We start from the raw sequence: 17,626 nt of genomic DNA, 5'->3' as shown, positions 1-17,626 counted from the left end.
TTTGTATAGCATTTTAAAGTTTGCATAAAGACTTCATATATGTTAATTCATTTGAATCCTCACAACTCTATGAAATGAGTGCTATTATTATCCCTATTTTACAGATGAGGAAAATGAGAGATTAAGGGATTTGCCCAGATATAGGAGCTAGTAAGTGTTTGATGTAGGATCGAATTCAGGTATTCTTGAGGTCCTGTGCTCCGTCCACTGTAACTCCCTCCCTAGCTGAAAACAAAGTAGTAATGAATTTGAAGAACAAGCAAAACTTCAGCTCATTTTGCCTCATCCTTTAGGTGATCCACCAAGAAGGCTTCAGGCTTTGGCCCCTTTTTGGTTCATTAAACCCATAGTTTTCTTCTTCCTATAAATAAATAGAATCACTATTTTCCCTCAAGCAACCAGCACAACCTACTGGTACCCAGGTCCTGGGAGTATTTGGTTTTTGTCTTATAAAATGGCCTATTTTGCAGCAAATTCTTTTAATTAACATTTATTTACTGTCTCAAAGGATCTTTCCTACAAAGACCGACATTGGCATGAAGAGTGCTTCAACTGTGCCAAGTGTAATAACTCTTTGGTGGAAAAACCTTTTGCTGCCAAGGATGAAACCTTGCTGTGTACTGAGTGTTATTCTAATGAGTATTCCTCCAAGTGCTTCCAATGTAAGAAGAACATTTTGCCTGGTAAGATAACAAGGACTCTTCACTCATTAAGTAAAAGTGTTGTCATATTACAGTTTTTAATTAAATTCAGGCACTTGAATAGATGAGCAGCTGACAAAGAATTACCCCTTAATTTGAAGTGAGGCATCTTTCCAAAGATCATCTTGTGTTGCTTCTTGATTTAAAACAAAACCAAAAAACAACCTGAAAACCACTCTCCTCTTGGTACATAAATAAGCTCCCTTACCACATGCTTCTCTCTAAAACCAATTTTGGGGTCATGGGAAGACTTCAAAAAGCAGCAATAAGATAAATGTGACGTCTCCCCGGAGTAACTGACCATATGCCAAGTTATCTAGTGTGAATGGGATTAGAAAAAAGTTAGTCTCATTTGGCTCATCTCCAGTTTTTTGGAGCAAAGTTTTGGGACTTTCATATACTGTCCATTTTCATAAGGACAAAAGGCCAGGATGAACATAATTATAAGATTAATCCCTGCATTGAGAGAGATATACAACCTTTCTTATCCTGCTAGTGATGCTCTTTAGGCTCCAATACTCTTTATTAAAAAGTATGTCCTGTTGGATCTCTCAGAAAATGATTGATTTTGGGGGGCACGTCAATGTTCTAATCAGTTCTACAGTATGTTCCTGACATTGACCTCATGAACATTTTGTGGGAGAGCAGGGATTTATCCTCAAAAAGACAGGGATGGATTCAGAGTATCCTTAGCCTTGGAATAGGTCTAAGATTCACAAATTTATCTAGACTTTGAAAACTATTTGAAAACCATTCATTCCACTAATGTCTTGTTGAAGGGTAATGTTTCCATGTCAATGGTATATATAGTACTTGGAGAGTGTTTTCAAGAAAAACATTGTATTTAGTGGTGGTAGACAATAATATATTTTCAAGAAACAGTACCAATTTAAATAATCCACCATCCTTCTCCCAGTCTACTCCTCCCTAACTTGAAAAAATACTCTTTAATAAATTGATATATAGCTGGATAAGATGGTATAGACTTGCTTAACCTGTTTTTAGAATATTCTGATTTTTGTATTTTCAGGCTCCCGTAAAATGGAATTCAAGGGAAATGTATGGCATGAAACTTGTTTCGTTTGTCAGTCTTGCCAAAAACCTATAGGAACAGACCCTTTAATCTCCAGAGAGAGTAAAAACTACTGTGTGCCCTGTTTTGAGAAGCAGTTTGCTCCACGCTGCAGTGGTTGCCAGAAGGTAATTACCTTTAAAAAATTGGAATACATGGAATCTTGTAAGCTTACAGATTTTATATTTATATATGTATAAGGGCACAGATGAGGTCATTGGCTACTTTTGATTGTAAAATCAAACCTTTTCAGAAAAATATGCTCTTGCTGTAACAGTGGACACAAATTGGTTATTTCATCCTCCCCAAATCATCTTAGGACTTTTGATATTCAGTTCCACTGACTGCTGTGAAACATGAATTCCTGTTTTCAAGGAGATAGCCAAAAGCATTTTGAATACTGAATAGTTCTTAGAAAACAAATTTTGATCCTTTGAGTGTAACCGATTCAAAGAAATACGACTTTGGATCAGAAAGTGTTGAAGGAAGCCAATTTAAACAGGATGCTTGACTCCTCACATTATACTCTGGCAATGCTAATGATTCCATGGTTTAAACCTTTTGTATTTCCAAGTTATTTGCCACTGGGCACTAAGCCCAAGGGAATTAAATGATCATTAGAAAAATTTTAGTCTTGACAGCAGGAAGGAAGAACACACAAAAAGGGGATTTTCTTTGTCTTGAGCTTAGAATCCCAGAGATGGTCTAAGCATCATGTGACCTAGTAGTATCCTGAGTTCTTCGTCCAAAAAAAGTCCATTTTGAAGAGTATAAACTTCCCTCAATTCCATTTTTTTTCTCCTCCAGTTTTTTATGTGAAAAAAAAGTCTACTGTTTTAATTCAATGAAACTGGTCTCCATACTTTACCCTCCATTTAACCTGTGAAGTATTTGTGAATACAATACTAAACACTATGCACAGAAGAATAAGACATGGCAACTCACTGGTTTAAGATAGTGATTTTCAAAAAAAATATTTTATGTAGTAGGGCAAAATGTACATGGATTCCTCCTCTATTTGTTCTCACTCTCATCTAGCTACCATATGTCTATGTCTACATTTGAAAATATGTATTGGCCAAGACCTATGATTTCACTAGTGAATGAAATTTCATAGTGATAAAATTTCCTCTATCAATGCATATCTGAAAAGTTTCTGAAGCTTTACAGCCTTAGATGGTTGCCTGGGTCACTGAGAGAAAGAAGGTACAAAAACCATGAATAGAAATGGAACATCCAGTCCATGTTTTATGAATATTCATGCTTAGGAACTTACATATTTACTGAGTAGCACAAATGTAGAATATGTTGGAGCATGGACTTCAACTCATGTGGTCCTGACTTCAAAGTATACATTCATTATATTCAGTATCCATTATGTATCATCCTATAAACAAATACATACATGTATATGTGTGTGTTTATGATATATACATACAACATATACTCATGACATAACATCATATATATACCCACATATATATGAGTGTATATAAATATGTATAGTATACATGTATGTATGTGTATATATACATATATATGTATACACACACACACACACACATATATATATATATATATATATATATGCTTCTTTATAGAAGGAATTGTTTCATTCTCTTTAATTTTATAACATCACAAACTCAACTTGATAATTCTTTTAAAAAAAAAAACATTTATTTTTTGGCAAGGCAATAGTTGTTAAATGACTTGCCTGGGGTGACAAAACTACTAAATATCAAGTATCTGAGGCTAGATTTGAACTCAGGTCCTCCTGACTCCAAGACCAGTGCTCTATCACTGTACCACCTAGCTGCCCATATCTGATAAAATCTTACTGATAGAGTCTATATATCTATGTCTAATTATTTCTTCATTAATATCCTCCCCTTATGACTCGTAACATGGAGGTGTCATGTAGAGCTCTTGAAGAATCTGCCAGAAGGACACGAATTCAGTCAAAATCCTTCTATGCTGGAATGGGGCAGCTAGGTTGTACAGTGGGATAAAACAGTAGACCCAAAAGAACTGAGTTTAAATCCACCTTCTGATATCTAAGAACTGTGTGAACTTGGACAAGTCACTTAATCCTGTTTGCCTCAGTTTCCTCATCTGTAAAAAAAAAAAAAAAACTGGAAAAGGAAATGGCAAACTATTCTGGTATCTTGCCAAGAAAACCCCAAATGGTGAGCCACAGAGTCCAGTATGACTGAACAACATCATGCTAAAAAGGCTTCAATTATGAGCTTAGTAATGGACCCATATGTCTGTCAGCCAAAGATCAGTCTAACTAAATTTTAAAGAGATTCAAATTAAGATTAGTTGTAGAGAAATGTACTTTTTGGCTCTTAAAGACTTTTTTTTAAAAATTCTTAAATTGACTACATTACAGAAGGATAACAATTTCCATCTGTAGAGAGATTCCCCCTGTTGGCCCTTCAAATATTAAAGTGTAAGAGCATATGTACACTGCTTATGGTGAGATACCAATGAGATTTCCCCAACATGAATGATAATACAGCCATAAATAAAAGGCATATCAAGGTCATTAGAATGCGTATAAATAGGAAATTAGACTGAGTGAACTATAGGAATACTTGAGAAACATGGCACTGATTTAGAGAACTTTTTCACCCATTGAGAGATAGGGCTCCTGATATAACAGACTGATATATAGTTTAAAAGTATTCATTCAAGTCCAAGGTATAATTTTATTTCAGAGACAAGGTTCTATACCTCGTATCCATGTATAAATTTCAGAAGGTTTGTGACTTCAGTTGGGGGAAAAATTTACACCTTTATTTTCATTAATTTTCATAGAAATTTAGTTTTTCCTCCTATTATGAATATAAACAACAAACTATTATTCTGAAAGGAGCTTCCTAGACTTTATCAGCCTGCCAAAAAGGTTTTTAACACATGAAAAAATGTTAAGAACTTGTGGTCTAAAAGGAAAAAAAAAATTTGACATTCCTCAGCTAAATGTCCTGTGTACTTAGGCCAAGATATAGATAGAGTCATGGGAATGATAGAAAAGTACTAAGCACACAGCACAGTTTGTCTACATGCTGAAGAGGGCCTGAGGTGGGGGCTTCCCTGCTTAATCAAAGGAAAAGTATGACTTGAGTGCAAAAAACTTACATTTTGGCAGAGCAGAGGCCTCATGGCTATATATAGGACTTTTTTTTAGGATAATCAAGAATTTTTGAAATGTTTACATTGGATAAGAAACAGGGGTAAACCTTGCCAGGTCCCCCCCACTACCACCACCCACTCCCAAAAGGCTTCCTTTGAACTTAGAATTCACATATTTTCTAAGGCAAACTGAGTAATAAATATGTATCTGGCCAATATGAGGCCAAACTTAAGAAAATGTTTTGCAGGCAAAGGTCTTTGACATCTAGAACTTTAAAAAAATGTTTGTTATTGTTATCAGTGTTAGCCATAAGTTTTTATTTTGGAAAGTAGAAATTTATTTTTCTGAAAAACCCAAAATATTCTGAATCTTAAATCTCTTGGATTAAAATGAAATCAAAAGTTGAGTTAAAATATGTATGTGATTATATATATATATATATATATATATATATATATATATATACCCTGATCCCTCACTTAATTATCCTTCATCTACAGAGTTGTAAAAGCCTTATTACATTTATTTTATCAAAGATGAGACTTGTAATAAAAGCCACAAGATCATTCAGGGCAAAACTTAGAGAAATGAGAAGGTAGAAATCCTTGGCCTAATCTTAAACCACTTTACCTCCCACTAAGGGCCAGAATACAATTCAAATAATTCTAAATGCAAGAGAGTTTCTTATTCCTAATTAAACAGTCTCTAATGTGTGTGTCTGGTTCTTATTTGATAGGAATGTTACTTTTATTTGAGTTTTCAATCTATTAATCTTTGCTTACTAGTTATTTTATAGAACGGTTAAAAGAAACTCTGAATTCTGCTTTGGTTGTCACCAAAAAGACAGCTTTTTTTGAAGTCTGTGAGAATTATTTTAAATTGCTTTATTTCTTACCATAAAATATCCCATTTACTTATGCTGAGCAGCTTTTTAAAACTGTTTTATTTAAATCAGAGAAAAATCCAACCCTCCTCTTTCTTTACATTCCAAAAGAAAAAAAAGATAATCTTATAATTAACATAACAGAAATAATTTTCTACAGAAGAATAAACCCAGGGGAAATCAACCTATGGATTGATTGTATAATAGATGTCCTCTACAGAGGTCTTATAGAGTTAATTTGCATAAATCCACAGGTGCAATCTAAGATGTCATATTGCTCCATGTATCATATAAGGTTTGCAATGGGCTCACTCCAGATTTGGCAACTTCAAAGCACCGGCTTAATAGTCTCTATTTATCACATTAAGAAAAAAATATCTAAAGTATGATTTTCTTGATGCAGACAGCTCCTAGTGCAGAAAGGTATCTGCCCTTCAAATTTATAATCTTAGAAAGTTGTTAAAGCCTTCACAAAAAGGTCACATTAAAACTTATGATTATTTGGGTGTACTGCACTTTGGCCTTAACCTACTTACCAGATCATGAATTGCTTTGTTGCAGATAGTGGGTTCTTAACCAAGCTTTGCTAAATTTAAATTGAATTTTAGGGGAAAACACATGACTTCAGATGCTTTGGAGTTTGGGGGATGGAGGGGGGGAATAAAGGCCTTAATTTTACATTCTTGCAAGAATGGGTGCCTAAGTTAGTAAACACACCTTAGAAACTCCAAATGCACAAATCCTTCCCCTGATTTCCCATTAATTGAATATTACAGAATTTATAAGACCTGACTCTCCACCCCTTCATTATATCCCTGCCCCAGAACTTACATTCTAGAAAGGGAAAATAATAGCTGAGGGCAAGGGACAGGCCACCAGGGGATTGGACTTTTGAAGGAAGGCAATATCCTCTTACAAACTGATATAATTACTATATACTATAATGCTATATAGTATATTATAATAATAAACAATAACTAGCATTTCTATAGTGCTTAAAGATTTGCAAAGCATTTTATATACCTTCACTTAATCCTCTCAACAACCCTTTTAAGCAAGTAGTAATTTTTACTTTCGTATTATAGATGAGGAAACTGAGTCTGAAAGAAGTTTAATAATCTGTCCAGCTTAATAACATAGCTAAAATATGAATGAAACAATTAAACATGATGGCTTTTTGACTCTCAAGTCCAAGACTACCCAATAGGCTATTCAGCTGCCTGACTTAGTGTGGAGATGAGTTAGAAAGGGGAAAGGCATAAGCCTTTCATGTTTCTCATGATGTTGTAGGCAGGCACTAGAATGACCCATTTGCCCAGAGCAGCAACAGGGGCTCAATATGTTCATTTTGTTTTGTTTTCCTAAACTAGGTGATAACTACTGGAGGAATGACTTACCGTGATGAGCCCTGGCACAAGGAATGCTTTCTGTGTACTGGATGCAATAAACAGCTATTTGGAGAAAGTTTCGTTTCCAAAGATGATCATCCATATTGCCAAGATTGCTTTGCCAGCCTCTATGCCCAGAGATGTGAAGGCTGCACCAAACCCATTACTGGTGAGTTTCCTCATACTTTTTTGTAGCCCTTTCACAGACAAGCTATGATTTCACTTTAGAGAGTTGAAGTCAAAAGAAAAATTTAACTGAATCTTATTTATACATCAGAAAATAATATTCTAATAACATCATTCAATATATTCAATCAGAAAATAATATTCTAATAACATCATTCAATATATTCAATTATTCAATAATAATATTCAATATGTAGCACTTCAATCTAGCCCTCAATAGGTATTTACTGAGTACAACAAATCACCCAGCAAAAAGATATGGTCCTTCCCCACAAAGAACCTTTTAGACTAGCTGGGGAAAAATGAACAGCAGAATATAAGCTTCATGACGGGCAAGGACTATTTCATCTTTTTCTTCCCAGGACCTAACACAGTATTTTGTCCATAGTAGTTACCTATTGAAGTGAAAGGCAGTTAAGGAATCAGCAGTCGTCAATAAGCTTTTAATAAGTGCTTATTATGTGCCAGGGAAGGGAATAAACATTTATATAGAACCTAGGTACTAAGCACTTTTTTCTTTTCTTTTTTTTTTTTTTTTCCCAAAATATCTCATTTGAACCTCACAAGAAACCTCTGAGGTAGGTGCTCTTATTATCACCATTTTACACTTGAGGAAACTTAGGCAAACAGACGTTAAGTAACTTGTCCAGGGTTACACAGCTAGTATTTGAGATTAAAGTTGAACTTCAGGTCTAGTGCTGTGGTACTAAGCTTGGGCTATAAAAAGGGGTAAAAATAGGTGTGACCTATAGATATTAGGGTGGATTTCATAAATGAAGTGGGCTTTTAGAATTAGGTCCTAAGGATCCAATCTATCCTGTATCTTATACTTGAAAGAGATCTCTAGATCATTTAGGTCAATCACCTCATTCTATAGATAAGGAAGCTTATCTGAATTAGAAAGATTGAGTTACTTGCCCAAGTTCACACATTAAGTATCAGTGGCAAAATTTGAATTCAAGTCTTCTGATTCCAGACCTGGGCATTTTCTGCTCTATCATACTACTTTCCAGAATTCTTTTAGACTACCCTAGCTCAGCTAAAATATCCATCCTACAAGAAGCCTAATCTGATTCCTTTGTTTACTAAGATCATAGTATTTATTTTGTATTTCATATTTACTTATATGTATAAAGTATTTTTTCTTCCAATACAAGATAAACTCCTCTAGGGTGGGAACTACTTTTTTTTTTTTTTTTGCTTTTGTATTCCAGCAGTTAATACAGTGTTAGGCAATTAATGCTTGCTGAATAAATGGATGAATGAATTGAATGGAATAAGCAAAATTTGGAAGGATTGAGTAGAGGCAGTATTTATAAATGAAAATCTAAAATGATTGTCTACTAGGCCTATAGGACCTTCAAAAATGCAAGAGTTTAATTAAATGCAAGTATTGATATGAATAGCCCAACATGGTAATCAGGTGGTTTGCACAGGTCAGACATTCATTAATCAGAATTTAAAATCCTGCTAACAAGTATGGTATTCTATTTTCTCTCTGTTCACTTGAAATGAGTTTTAATTAAGAATTGGCCAGAAAGCCAAAAGATAGTGTTCTACTAAAGGAACAAAACACCTATAAAAATGATCTGAAAATAAAACAAACTGTAAATTGATCCATGATGAATAAATTTCCATGAATAAAATCAACATTACCTTTCCCTCAGAGACCCTGCTGAAATGTTAATCATAGACCAGGAGAACCACAGCTTGCCAGACACCTGTTCAGGTACACACAAAGCAACAGCTCATCTTAGAAGCAATTTATGGACACATTTAGCAATGTGGTAGAACCATATTTTTATCCCCACTCCCTCTCTATACAGGCTCCTGGAGCCTACTACCATTTCCAAGATTAATATTTGTATATTATACTCAATTTTTTTTCACTCTGTTTTGGTGACATGATTAAAGAATCACAATCCCTACACTTTCCTATTTTTTCCCTCCATCTCCAATCTCAAGGGTATTAGGAAATACCAAGCAGACATTCCACCATCCCCCACTGAAAAAGAAAGAAGGGCCATGTAACTTGTCTGGTATTCAGTTTTGAATGTAAAATGGAGTGGACCAGATAGATTCTAAGATCTCTTTTAGGTCTAAATCTATGAATGTATGATTCTAAAGTACCACTCTTCTTTGGACTGGAAAAGAGAGGGAGAAAGCTACTTTTACATATATGTTTGAATCATCCCAGGCTTCAAAGTAGAAACCTAACATCCAGCCTCAAAATTGGAGGACAGTTGGATGGAAGCTAAAGCCTGCAAAGAGGCAAGCCTAAAAGTCTTCCCAAGCTGCTTGGTAAACCTCTTCTAACTACTTGCCACCAGGGAAATCCTTCTTAACCAGTAAATTTACTTTGTACTTTATACATTTTGGAAGGTGGGGAGAATAGCTACTGTTAGTGCCTTCCAACTGTAAAAGGAAGAATCACTTAGATTGCTTGTGATTTCTAATTAGGAGCACTAAATTGGTCCCAAGACATGTACTTTATTTATTTATTTAAATTCTTAGCCTTGGTATGGCTTAACAAGCCTTAGACATCTAGTTAAGAAAAAATATCAGTCAAATATTTTCCATCTATTCCTAAATATACAGATGTTTGAAATGATACAAATTAAATACCAGATGTTTGACTTTTTATTCTATCTGAATTAGTGGTAATTACAGCAAGGTGACCCTGGAGCCACATTATAACCACCGTTAAACAAAATAACTGGGCACCTGTTTATTCTGTTGTATGGTAATGTTCTAATACAAAAAAAAGTTTTACATAGAAGAAGCACATATGAATTGAGAGCCAAAGTATGATAGTTCAATCATCATCTGTCTGAAAAGTTTGAAAATATACATATAGAATCCAGGTTACAAAGAGCTTGATCTTGGGTGTGTATAGGAGACACATTAAATAACACAACCAATTCACATATTAAAGGAGAGTCACCATTGCAGACATATTTTTAAAAGGTTATATATTCACACAGATATTTGGACATAATATATGCATATGTTCACATATATGTCTATGATGCATATACATCTATATGTATATTATTTAAAACATAAGTTATTTTCCCTGGATATTGGCAAATTGACAAAGAATTCTGTAACAAGTGGCAAATGCCAGAGTCTTTAGACTACTGAAAAAAATAATATGCAGAATTGATAAAAAATAGTCAATTACTTGGAATCCAAAAAATCTGTGTTCAAATAACTGGATTTTTATATTCTCCACTCACTTATAGCATTTTTTTTAAGTAAAAAGGGGGAAATGAGTGTGTATGATAGTGAGAGAGAAGCAGAGGCAGAGAGGGGAGAGAGAGACAGAGAGCACAAAAAAGAGAGGAGAGGAACATATGCTTCTATGATTTTTGTATGAGCTCTAAGACGTGTCTATCAGTTTTCTCAGCCAGGTTATTTGCCACAGAAAACAGCAATGGTTGAGAAGAACTCTGGAGAAAAAAAAACTTTCTCCCAACTTATATCAACTGAGCTGTAACTTATAATCTTAAGAACTGGCTAAAGCACTAAGAGGTTAAGTGATTTTGTCAAAGTCAACACAGCTAATGCTATATATGTCTGTCAACATCAGACCTTGAACTGAGGCTATCCTAACTCACTATGCCTCATTTTAACCATTATGCCTCACTGTCAGTCAAGGTGATCTTTGGGATTTTTTTTGAAAAGCAACTTTCAAAGTTTATTATTGTCAAAAAAGGATTTAGTCCAGCCCTATATCTTTTTTATTTTTACATACTATAAAATGAGAAACCATCTTCATGTTGTTGGGTTGGAAGCCTGAATTAGCTAATACATCAAATAAATGTTAAATCATGTTCATTTTAACTTTAGTCTTTTTTTAAAATTAGCTATCCATGTTGTATGTCTCTGTATGTGAAAGTAGAATGTATGTATATATAAGTATATACACAGATTCATATAGTAGATAATATATAAAATAAAACATAATGTGTATATAATATATATATATATATTGTGTTATATATAGATGTATAATATATATATATATTATACATTATATACATATATATATGTGTGTGTGTGTGTCTTTTCTGTTTTGCCCTATTTTGAAATAAACATTCTGCCTGCCCTTAGCAAAATTCAGGTAATACATTCTCAATGTTATACACTGTAATTCATATCTTGTTGCCCTCTGGGTCAATATATTCTGTATCTATTGAAATCCTTGGGAAAGGTCTTTAAGTGTGAACCCAAGATCAGAGTTGTTCCCTGATGGGTTTTGCAACATTTTTCAATGTTTATTCAATGAAATTTTAAAAATGGAATCTCCAAAGCCTAGGGATATTCCAGAATTAACAGTTTTGTATGTTTAACAAATTGTTTGAACTGACCAAGAATCCAGAAAGCTAAAAGAACATATTATGGAATTTTAAAGATATTCTGAAAGTTCTAACTACTAACTTACTCTGCACTTTGTCTCCTATAATTCTACCATTGTAGCATCAATCTACCTTAGAGGGGAACTCCACCTTGTACATAAAGAGTAAATAGACATATACCTAAGCTTCCACGTGGCAACTCCACCATGTGGGTACAGTGTACACAGTGCCAGGCCTGGAGTCAAGAAGATTCATCTTTGTGAATTAAAAAATGTCTTCAGCCACTTACTAGCTATGACCCTGGCCAAGTTACATAACCCTTTTGCCTCAGTCTCCTCATCTATAAAGCGAGCTGGAGAAGGAAATGGCAAATCACTCTAGTTTCTATGCCAAGAAAACTCCAAATAGTCATGAAGAGTTGGAAATGAATGAAATAACTAAAAAATAATGAGAAAGCTTCCATGTGTTTGCCTGTACAAATGGGGACACTGAAAAACCTATTAGTTCCTGATTTACTCTAAAACAGTCATAGGCTAAGATTGTTTAAGTGGGACTGTTCACTAATCATTGAGTCATGTTCACTAATCATTGAGTCGTTTTTTTCATCATTAAAACAACTGAAATTTGATGGAACTAGAAGACCATCAAGGAGAATTTAAGAACAATACATTTAACTACCCTCACATGGTTAAGCATTGATATCAAGCAAAAAGTGCTATAAAAATAATTATTCTAGAAGCAATTCCCAGGGATCATCTCATTTAACCCAATCTTCCTTCAAATATGAGAGAGAGAGAGAGAGAAGGGAGATTAAGCTAGTTAACAGAAATTTTATCATCAATTCATCTTACATTAAGCAAAAGAAAACAAAAGTCATTTAGTTATAAAATATGATTGTCTGGATAAAGAAGCACATCTTGAAAATCTTAAGTAGTTTAAAGTATTGATGTAGTATAAAGAATTATGAGCTTTTTATACTTCAAAAGAAACTCAAATAAAAGTTGATTTTTTTCCCTTATCAAAAAATGTTCTACCACCATTTTATATATTTTTAGAGTAAGGAAAGTCCAGAAAAATGGTACAGTGAGAAAAGCATTGACAAGACATCCGGGTTCTAATCCTTTCTCTTGTGCTTATTACCTTATGTAACCTTAAATAAATCACTTAATCTCTTAGTGCCTCAGTTTCTCCATCTATAAAGTGAGAGATTTGGATTCCCAGCTCTAAATCTATGAGCCTTATAAACCTGTGATTTCTAATCCCGTTCAGTTCTGACAATGCTATAAGTCTATAGAAAGACAAAAGCTTATGGTCTCTTCAAAAGGAATCACTATTGTCATAGCATTGTGTTCTGCGCAAATGAAATCTGACTTGTCTGTCATGCAAGGAGAAACTCTTTCTCTTATGGTATCCAGTTAATAGATGATCTCATTTTCTATAAAGAAGTCTTCCTGCCAGAGAGTAAATGAAAATCTGAGAACCGAGCGATTTGATACTCTCTTAAAAGTTAGGTCAAGCCTATTTCAAATCACTGCTACCAGCTGCTTCTGTTTTAATGTTCAAATTTAATTTGAGATGAACTACCTTGATGTCTCTCTGCTACATGAATAAGGCATATTTATGAACTTGAGAAATACTCCTGCATATGGAAACCCTGAAGAGATTGAGCATGATGAGCTGTTTGTGAATAACTTGAATATAATTAGGACACTAGGGCAAAATTCAATGTTTTTTAAGAGATTTTTTAAAAACTTCATTTGAACCAATCAGCACAAAGTTGATTTATCTTTGCTTCATGGATTTTTGCTATTTCTCTTTCTCTCTCTCTCTCTCTCTCTCTCTCTCTCTCTATATATATATATATATATATATATATATATATATATAAGCATCAATTTCATAGGTAGGTGGTACAGTGTAAAGAATTGGAATTAGGAATTAGGAAGACTCCTCTTCTGGAGTTCAAATCTAGCCTCAGATACTTACTAGCTGAGTTGACCCTGGGTTAAGTTATTTAACCCCATTTGCCTCAGTTCCTCATCCATAAAAATGAGCTGGAGAAGGAAATAGCAAGCCAATCTAGTATGTTTACTGAGAAAAAACTTTCAAATGGGGTTAGGAAGAGTTAGACATGATTGAAATATGATGCAAAGGATTGTAAAACTAGTTTAAGATGAGAAAATTTTGTTATAAGTTTTCTCTAAAATGTAAAATGCTTGTCAACAACAAAAAAAAAGACTAGAAATAAATGTGTTGGAAATAAATCTCCTATAATGCAAATATGCACCATCATGCTTTAAAAAAGTTATGGGAAGCAAAAATGTTAACACTGGCACCTAGATTTGGGGATTGGGTGACTGGGAAGGATGATAGTACTATTCACAGTAATAGGGAGTTGGGAAGGAGGAAAGTTTGGGAGAAGGAAGATAAAGAATCTAGATTTGGACATTTTGAGTTTAAGATGTATAATAGACATCTAGTTCCACATGCCCAATAGGCATGTAGATATTTCATGGAATCATAAAATATTTGAGCTGATAGGAACATTAGCAATCACCTAGTTTATTCCCTGACTCCTCATTAGACATTTGAGGAAATTGAGGCACAAAGAAGGGACATCAACCCACTTCAAGTCACACAGCTAGTGAATGGTAGACCCCAACAATGAATCAAGTCCTATAACCCTTCTGTGTAGTATTCTTCCAAAAAGAGTAATGTGCAATATTCTTACAAATGAGAAATATGGAAATATGAAAAAGTTCATATGGAATAAAGGAAAGCAAAATAAGTATTTCAGTTCTGGCCTGAAACGATGAAGGTCTTCCCTTCCCAGACTTACCTTTTCTCTCTCTCTCTCTCTTTTTTGGGGGGAGTATGTAAAAGAGGCCATTCTTTGCCTCATTTTTTATCTAGATTTAATCACTGAATAATGTTGTCTCAGACAAACTGAAACCTAAGACCCTAGCTTAAAAAGACTAATGTCTCCCACTGCATCTAGGCCCATTTCCAGTGGTCCTAATCTATGTCTTGTCCAGGAAGAGTGAGGATAGTAACTTTGGAAGTAAATCCAATTTCACTTACAAGTCAAGATAACACTTTCCTGATGTTATTAGTCCTCTTTGTGAAAAGACAAATAATAATAATTATTCCTAAAGCAAAGTGCCCAGTAACTCTTAAGAGAGTTTCTTTTTCTTCACTTATAAAAAGATGGAAGAGATTACTACAAGGATTTAAGTATCTCAACTGGTATGTTTGGCAACACTCGGCTATCTCTGCTCCTAAACACAAAAATGCCTCATGAAGTTCAATGGAAGGAAAACAAAATGCCATAACAACTCTTCATGCAGAAGTTGGATGATCATTTGTGGGGATGTTATTGAGGAATATGAGTAGAACTAAGTGATTTCCAAGGTTCCTTTTATAATTCTTAGAATTGGGCCTCAGTTTGCCAATCTGTAAGATGAATTCAACATCTCCAAAATTCATTCTTTCCTATAAAAAGGCTCCCTTCTTCCTAATTTCCCCATTCCTTTTGATGATACCACCATTCACCTAGATGATTTCTAAGGTAGCTTCTACTCTTAATCTATTATCCTCTGAATATAATATTTAATATTCATCATTCGGTGAAATACCAATGAAAGACCACATAGATCACAATATGGAGATAAGATTTTTTCCCATAAAAATCCATGTCCTTGGCTCCTTTTTTAAAGTCCCCATAATCTCACTAAGTCATTGCCAAACACCCTTGATGAGCACAACTAAATTCAACATTCCTTGACAAGACTGGGAAAAGGGGGAGGATCATGTGGAAATGTGACTGTGTATACCTTATATCCTAATTCCATGTCTTATGAACTTGAAGTTGAGATAGTGGGACAATCACTCACTGGAAAGGAGGGTTTAGGTAGCATACCTCTAAGGTCACCTGCTTAGCAGGCCTCACTAATCATGCCCCCAAAACAACTTGGTATCAGGCATATAGTAAAGGTGCCATTGTGCAGGAAAAACATATGGAAGCATGGAATATCAGGAAATATAGATCTTTTTAAAAGACAAATTTTTTTTATTGGTATCTTTTGTTTTTACATCACTTGGATTTCTAAATATATTCTTTGTTCCTCCCCTAATCAGTGAGCTTTCCCTTGTAGGAGAATATATTAGATAGAATAGAAAAAAGCAATGAAGGAAAACCAGCCAATATATCACACAATGCAATGTTCCTTATAGCTCTTCACTTCTCCAGTGATAGAATGGGATAGAATCACAGATTTAGAGCGGAGAGGGACTTCAAAGACCCTCTGGTCCAAACTTTTCACAGTTAAGAATGCTGAGGCTCAGGGATGTTAACTTACTGGCCCATCACCACAGAAATAATATCAGGGGGGTTAGGTTCAAATCCAGATCCTCAGTCCAGAACCAGTGCATTTCCCCCACCCAACCTGTACCATATGGTACCATAATGCTCACTCTTCTATGACCCTTCTACAGACAAACTTCATGATTAGAATGCTGTAGAATTATTATGTTTTGCTATTTGCATTGCTGAAATCATTTAATATATTACTTTCTTGGTTTTGCTTGCTTTATTCTGCATCAGTTCACTAAAGACATAGATTTATTTTCATTGTGATTCAATGACAATGTTTATTATATACTATATTTTTTCTTACCTTTTTTCAATGTCATTTTCTTTTTTGAGTTTGAGTTTATGGGGATAGGGAAGGTGTTTACATTTCTGTTTCTCTATTTGCTTTTTCTGTGTGTAATGGAAGAACTTGGTCTGCAAATGCAGTTGGTGAATTCAGGAATCCTTCTCTAGAACAGATTATGGGGCTTGAAAGTAGATAATAGTGGGTTGATGTTACTTGCCTACATGTGAAAAAATGTGTTTTCTTCTAAATTCCTTCCTAGCTCTCGGAAGCCCCCAGTACATCTCATTCCAGGAACGACAATGGCACAGCGACTGCTTCAAATGTGGAAAATGCAATGCCTCGTTAGTGGGCCAAGGCTTCCTGACTCATCAGGAAGCCATTCTCTGCAGGGAATGTGGTTCCAACACAGAATCTGAGATCTGAGTGGCGCAACTTACCTTTCACTTGTGTTTCTTGAGGGTTTCTCGTTCACTAAATTTAGAACTCACTCAAAGTCAAAGTAAGATCTTGTTATTGTTCAGTAGTTGCAGGCATATCTAACTCTTCATAATCCCCATTTGAAGTTTTCTTGGCAAAGGTACTGGAGTGTGACTTCCTTTTCCAACTCACTTTACATATGGGGAAACTGAGGCAAACAGGATTAATTTGCCCAGGGTTCCTCAGCTGGGACTGGATTTGACTCCAGGCCTGATGTTCTATCTACCGTGCCATCTAGCTATCTTGAATTCAAGATACTGATGTTAATTTCTAAAAAAGTTTTAGGGGAGAAAAATTATCTGAATAGTTCTCTTGTACACTTTATTTGCAACCATTTTAACATTTAAAAAGCTTATCTAGCTCCTCCATCTAAAATATACCTTTTCTTATATCACACTGCACTCTACTGTTAGATCCTAAAGACAGTTTCACTTTACTGAAATTGAATGTGTAATTTCTATCTAGGAGTCCTAAATGACTTAACTCTTTGAGATGAGAATAATCTCAAAATAATCATAATGCACAAGTAAGTATATCCAAAAACTTCAAAGAGAAGGAATTATGTGTATATATATATATATATATATATATATATACAATTAACACAAATCATTTTCCACTAGTTAAAAAGATATACTAATGCTACAAAATTGGGTTCTTTGTGAGTTGCAGAAAAAATATCAGGCAAGGCTGATTGGATTTTTATCACCTGTCTCTCAATCTTGTTCACACACACTGACTCAGGAGCCGAAACTGTTTCCAAA

The 17,626-nt window shown here is 34.5% G+C and overlaps 1 protein-coding gene across 4 annotated transcripts in view; it reads left to right on the top strand.

Annotated features, from left to right (window-relative positions):
- FHL5 (four and a half LIM domains 5) overlaps positions 1 to 16,884 on the top strand; it is a 65,073-nt gene extending 48,189 nt beyond the window's left edge. For 3 of the 4 annotated variants that reach the window (XM_012549223.2, XM_031964501.1, XM_031964503.1), the window contains 4 exons: positions 509 to 683; positions 1,732 to 1,901; positions 7,163 to 7,349; positions 16,645 to 16,884. In XM_012549223.2, the coding sequence (XP_012404677.1) occupies positions 509 to 683; positions 1,732 to 1,901; positions 7,163 to 7,349; positions 16,645 to 16,808 (696 nt within the window). In that variant the 3' untranslated portion in view covers positions 16,809 to 16,884. Of the gene's footprint in view, positions 1 to 508; positions 684 to 1,731; positions 1,902 to 7,162; positions 7,350 to 7,933; positions 7,945 to 16,644 lie in introns of all 4 variants that reach the window. The other variant, XM_031964502.1, reaches the window with a different exon arrangement.
- The last annotated feature ends 742 nt before the right edge of the window (positions 16,885 to 17,626 follow it).

The sequence above is a fragment of the Sarcophilus harrisii genome, chromosome 4 (assembly GCF_902635505.1).
Source record: "Sarcophilus harrisii chromosome 4, mSarHar1.11, whole genome shotgun sequence".
In the NCBI taxonomy this organism is placed as follows: domain Eukaryota; kingdom Metazoa; phylum Chordata; class Mammalia; order Dasyuromorphia; family Dasyuridae; genus Sarcophilus; species Sarcophilus harrisii.
This window is presented reverse-complemented; position numbering and strand designations above follow the sequence as displayed.